General features: G+C 55.7%; 1 protein-coding gene across 2 annotated transcripts; it reads left to right on the top strand.

The window, feature by feature from the left end:
• The first annotated feature begins 108 nt into the window (after positions 1-108).
• TNFSF14 (TNF superfamily member 14) lies at positions 109-4,930 on the top strand. Of its 2 annotated transcripts, none has more exons than XM_040990934.1 (4): positions 109-345; positions 2,586-2,622; positions 2,841-2,882; positions 4,147-4,930. In XM_040990934.1, exons 1-4 carry the CDS (start codon positions 226-228, stop codon positions 4,572-4,574), a joined length of 627 nt encoding a protein of 208 aa, XP_040846868.1. In that variant the 5' UTR covers positions 109-225; the 3' UTR covers positions 4,575-4,930. The 2 variants fall into 2 exon arrangements, with proteins under 2 accessions (XP_040846868.1, XP_040846867.1); XM_040990933.1 differs by having other exon boundaries at positions 109-453.
• Positions 4,931-5,430: the final 500 nt, after the last annotated feature.

The raw sequence follows: 5,430 nt of genomic DNA, 5'->3' as shown, positions 1-5,430 counted from the left end.
GGAAGAAGAGGAGGGTACAGCGGGAAAGGGGAGGGGCCGAGCCCCAGGTCTAAAGGCGGCCCCCCTGGGGCCCTGCGGGTGGCTTCCACAGCAGGCAAAGCACACGAAGCACGTTGGGCAATTGTGGTTTCCTCCCAGCTCAAAGTACCCAGGCGTGCCAGCCCGGCCCTTGGACGACCCGTGGCGGGCAGGGAAGGTGGCGGGGGTGGGGGAGTCGTCTCATCTATGACAGGCATGGAGGAGATGACAGTACGTCCCTCGGTGTTCGTGGTGGACGGGCAGACGGACATTCCATTCACCAGGCTGGGACGAAGCCGCCGGAGACAGCCGTGCAGCGCGGCCCGCGTGGGCCTGGGGCTGCTGCTCTTACTGCTGGGGAGCGGGCTGGCCGTGCAGGGCTGGTTCCTCCTGCAGCTGCACCAGCGCCTGGGAGAATTGGGCATGCGCTTGCCGGTGAGTGGGGCCCCAAGCAGGGTGGAAGGCTGGTGGGTCACACCCCAAAAGGTCTAGCTTGGCCCTGAGGTTGGGGAGGGCGAGCGGAGTGGAGAGGGAAGTTTGGTTCTACATCCAAGGATCTGGGTTCGAATCCCAGCTCCAACTCATGACTCCAACGTCCTGCCCACACAGCCTGGGTAGCAGCAGGGGACAGTGGCTCAAGTGATTGGGTTCCTGCTGCCCACGTGGGTGACCTGGAGCGAGCTGAGAGTTCCCAGCTTGAGCCGCAACCCAGTGCTGGCTGTTCAGGGCTGAATGAGCAAATGGAATCTGTGTGTGTGTGTGTGTGTGTGTGTGTGTGTATTCTTCTCTGCCTTTCAAATAAGTAAGAGCAGTAGTAAATTCACCTCTCAAAAGCTAAATTATTCATATGTAAAATTGGGGTACAGGGGCCCCCGGCACAGTAGCCTAGTGGTCAAAACCCTCACCTTGCACATACCGGGATCCCATATGGGCGCCGGTTTCGTATCCCAACTGCTCCACTTCCCACCCAGCTCCCTGCCTATGGCCTGGGAAAGCAGTGGAGGACAGCCCAAAGCCTTGGGACCCTGCACCCACGTGGGAGACCCGGAAGAAGCTCCTGTCTCCTGGCTTCGGATCGGCTCAGCTCTGTCCACTGCAGCCACTTGGGGAGGGGACCAGTGGATGGAGGATCTTTCGCTGTCTCTCCTTCTCTCTTTGTAAATGTGACTTTCCAAGAAAAAAGATTAAATGAGGTACAAGCAGCAGCACACTTTCTGGAGAACAAAGTGAGACTTGGGGTGCTTGGTGGTCCCCAGGGAACATGCTCGATTCCCGGAGAGCCAGCTGGATTGGTGAGGTAACCCTGGTTCCTGGGATGTTGTCTGTAATTCTCTCGGGGCTGGTGGAACCCCCCGCCCCAGCTGGGGTGGCTGGGATGGTCTGGGAGTCGGGGCGTCAGATGCCGTGCCCATGTGGTCTTGCCCTTCAGCGTGCTGGGTCCCCACATGTTTCTGTCTGAACCTACTGGCCATGTGGCTGCATGCACATGCCCCCCGGCCGTGCGTGTGTACTTGGCTGTCTGCCATCCGTGCTCAGGGTGTCGTGTACCTGACTCTGTGTGGAACCTGAAGCCATCCACCCCCCCCCCCCGCGTGGTTTTGTGCCTATCATTAAGCCCACACGTGTGCCACTAAGGATGGCAGGCCATGCTGCGGCGTGATGGATAAACGCGTAGCTTGCGACACCAGCATCCCGTATCATTGCTGGTTCATTGCTTGAACATTGCTGGTTCGAGTCCTGGCTGCTCAACTTGCCATCCAGCTCCCTGCTCAGGCACCTGGGAAGGGAGTGGAGAATGGTCCATGTGCTTGGACCCCACGTGGGAGACCCAGAGGGGGCTTCTGGCACCTGACTTCAGCCTAACCCAGCTCTGGATGTTGCAAACATTTGAGGAGTAAACCAGAGGGTGGAAGATCTCTCTATATGCCTTTCATAGATAAACAAAATCCATCATTTTTAAAAATTTAAGAAATTAAGGCTGAAGTCCTATCCCAGTGGTAGGCGTCCATGCCCTGGACTGGTGCTTGCATGCACAGGTTCTGGTCAATTAGATCATAAGCAGACACTTTTCTTAAGAGTTATTTATTTTTCTTGGAAAGTCAGATATACAAAAAGAAATATTCTCCATCCACTGTTTCACTCCCCAAGTGGCTGCAATGGCTGGAGCTGAGCTGATCCGAAGCCAGGAGCCAGGAGCTTTTTCCGGGTCTCCCACGTGGGTGCAGGGCCCCAAGGCTTTGGGCCGTCCTCCACTGCTTTCCCAGGCCACAGGCAGGGAGCTGGATGGGAAGTGGAGCAGCTGGGATATGAACCAGTGCCCATTGCCTATTTGTAACTTCAGCAGTGTCAGAGAGGGACATTGAGGCACTGAGGCAGCTGGATGGGGTGTGTGAGGTGTGTATGTGTGTGGGAGATGTGTGTGGGAGATGTGTTTGAGAGGCGTGTATGTGTGTGTGTGTGCACACATGTGCATATGGTTCTGTGCGTAAGCCCGTGGCCATGGGCCGAATGGCTGACCCTCCTCAGCGGCGGCGGGTCCTCACCACGGTCTCCTTCTGCCCTTTCAGGACCAAGACACGGGCTCCTGGGAGCAGCTCATCCAAGGTGAGTGGGCCCCCGGCTCCCTGGGGAGGGGGTGGGTCTCTGGGTCCCTCCCTCCCGCGTGGCCTACCACCTCCATTGCGCAACATGCTTTAGGCAAGCGGCCCAGCCCCACAGGTGCCCCACCCGCAGGCCCCGAGAAGCAGAACTGCGGGTCACTCCGGAAGGGGAGGTAGCCGACGGGGACTGCCCCCTGCTAACTTCTGGCCCTGTCTCCCCAGAACACAGATCGCACAAGGCCAGCCCAGCGGCACACCTGACAGGTGAGGGGGGGGAGCTGAAGGGAAGGTTAGGTGGGGGAGTGGTCATATGCTTTGATGGGGCAGGACAATTCCTGCCTTCACTCACTCTTGCTTTGCTATGCTGTCCACAAGCCTCCTGTCATAGGGAAAGAAGGTTCCAGAACCCTCCTGTCTGTAGGGAAGAAAGTTCTAGAACCTTCTTGTCTGTAGGGAAGAAAGTTCCAGAACCTTCCTGTCTGTAGGGAAGGAGGTTCCGGAACCTTCCTGTCCATAGAAAAGAAAGTTCCAGAACCCCTAGAGGATACCCAAAACCCTACCAGTACCAAATCCTCCAGGAGCAAATTTGAGTAAGTTTGAAGGAAAAAATGAAATGAAAAGACAAGGTTATTTCAGTGCAAAAATGAAAGCCAAAAATGCATGCAGGGTTTTTTTTTTTCATAATATGCTTTCACTTAGAGGGGTTTTGAAAACTTTTTGGATGTGTGGCTTCCATTTTTTTTTTTAAATGTATTTTTTGGACCAAAAGGAACTTTCCTTTCCATTCCAGAGCAGATTCTTGTAGGCTCTGGTTTTTGTCTTTTGTTTTTCCTATACACACCTACCTGGGGTAGTGTTGGCCTGATGAATTGGGCCCAATAAAAGATAAAAAGTGATAACAGATGATCAAAGGAAAAAAAAAAAACCACTGTCATCACATGCCATCAAAAAAAAGAAAGAAAGAAAGAAAGAAATTCTTACCAGTTACAAATCGCTGCTTTCTAGAACATTCTAGAACATTCTGTTGATTCACAGATCCCCACTGACTGTGGTGGACCCTGACTCCCCAGCATGTGAGGTCACGGATGAGGGGTGGGGACAGGAGCTAGAACATCTCCAACCTTATTCGCAAAAGCTTTCTCAGGACGCCTTTCTCGTGTCACGGCGTGTAAGGTGCCGGGCATGGAGGAGTTGGTTCGATCCTGGATGAGGCTGTTGGCGCTCATTCCACTTCACTGGAAGGGAAGCAGAGGCGCGCACACACACACACACACACACACAGAGTCTCTCTACGGGGGCCCCTCTGCCACTTGCCCGTTTGGGGATCCTTTAACTGAGTTTCTGAATTGCCCCTGGGCAGAACAAGTTCTTTTGGGCAACTCGCCATGGTGATGGGAATTGGTCCTTACTGGCGTAGAGATGGAGGCTCAGAGACGGGGTAGGGGGCGCACAGCAGAAACCAGAGCTGTGCTGACCATGCTAACCACCTGTCTCCTCTCTCTCTCTCTCTCTCTCTCTCTTCTCCCAGGGGCCAACTCCAGCTTGGCAAGCACAGGAGGTCCCCTACTGTGGGAGACGCAGCTGGGGCTGGCGTTCCTCAGAGGTCTCAGCTACCACGACGGGGCCCTGGTGACCACGCAAGCTGGCTATTATTACATCTACTCCAAGGTGCAGCTGGGCGGCGTGGGCTGCCCGCAGGGACTCTCCATGGACCGGCCCGTGACGCACGGACTCTACAAGCGCACGTCTCGCTACCCAGAGGAGCTGGAGCTGCTGGTCAGCCGGCGGTCACCCTGCAGGCGGACAGCCAGCCCCCGCGTGTGGTGGGACAGCAGCTTCCTGGGCGGCGTGGTGCACCTGGAGGCCGGCGAGGAGGTGGTGGTGCGCGTGCTGGAGGAGCAGCTGGTGCACCTGCGGGACGGAACCCGCTCCTACTTTGGTGCCTTCATGGTGTGAGGAGTGCGACTCGCTGAGACCCCAGGGAGGGGCCCAGCCCAGGGACGACAGGCACTTTGGGAAGACGAAAGACACGACAGGTGGTCTATAGTCACAACCCCCCAGCCCCGGCCCCAGAGACTTTGGGGGGTAGGGACCTCTGTGACTCCTTAGGCATGGGGGTCCAGCTAGCTGGTTTTCCTGACATTCAGGAGGAAGGGACACGGGATGGGTATTTATGCATTTTCCCTGGACAAGAATGAGACTGTGTGGGTGGGGTCGAGGGCTCCAGGTGGAGAGCTTACTGCCAGTGTCATGCCCCCCACCAGCACTCAAAGACCTGTATGTAGGGTTCGCCAGTCACTGCAGTGTAGACATTTGTGGTGTCCTGTCCGGGGACCCGGCCACGCAGCAGGTCTTCAGGAACGTGCTTGTGGCTGGATGGATGCAGAGAAAGGCAGTGAGGAAGACTGGTCCGTCACATGGGGTGTCCACATCACTGTCAGAGCGAGCTACACACACACACACACACATACACATACACACACACACGGCTTGGGGTTGGGACCAGACCTCGTTCCAAACTATGTCTCCCCCGGCCGCGGGTCTTTGAAATAAAGATGGTGAGCAATTGTACCCGGCTCTGTCTGGTTCTTTAAAAAAAAAGAAAGAAAGAAAGATTTATTTATTTTTACTGCAAAGACAGATAAACAGAGAGGAGGTGAGACAGAGAGGAAGATCTTCCATCCGATGATTCACTCACCAAGCAGCCACACGGGCGGAGCTGAGCCGATTCAAAGCCAGGAGCCAGGAGCCTCTTCTGGGTCTCCCACAGGGGTGCAGGGTCCCAAGGCTTTGGGCTGTCCTGGACTACCTT

Source organism: Ochotona curzoniae, unplaced genomic scaffold, assembly GCF_017591425.1.
Source record: "Ochotona curzoniae isolate NIBS_2020 unplaced genomic scaffold, NIBS_Ocur_1.0 contig_605, whole genome shotgun sequence".
Classification (NCBI taxonomy): Eukaryota; Metazoa; Chordata; class Mammalia; order Lagomorpha; family Ochotonidae; genus Ochotona; species Ochotona curzoniae.
This window is presented reverse-complemented; position numbering and strand designations above follow the sequence as displayed.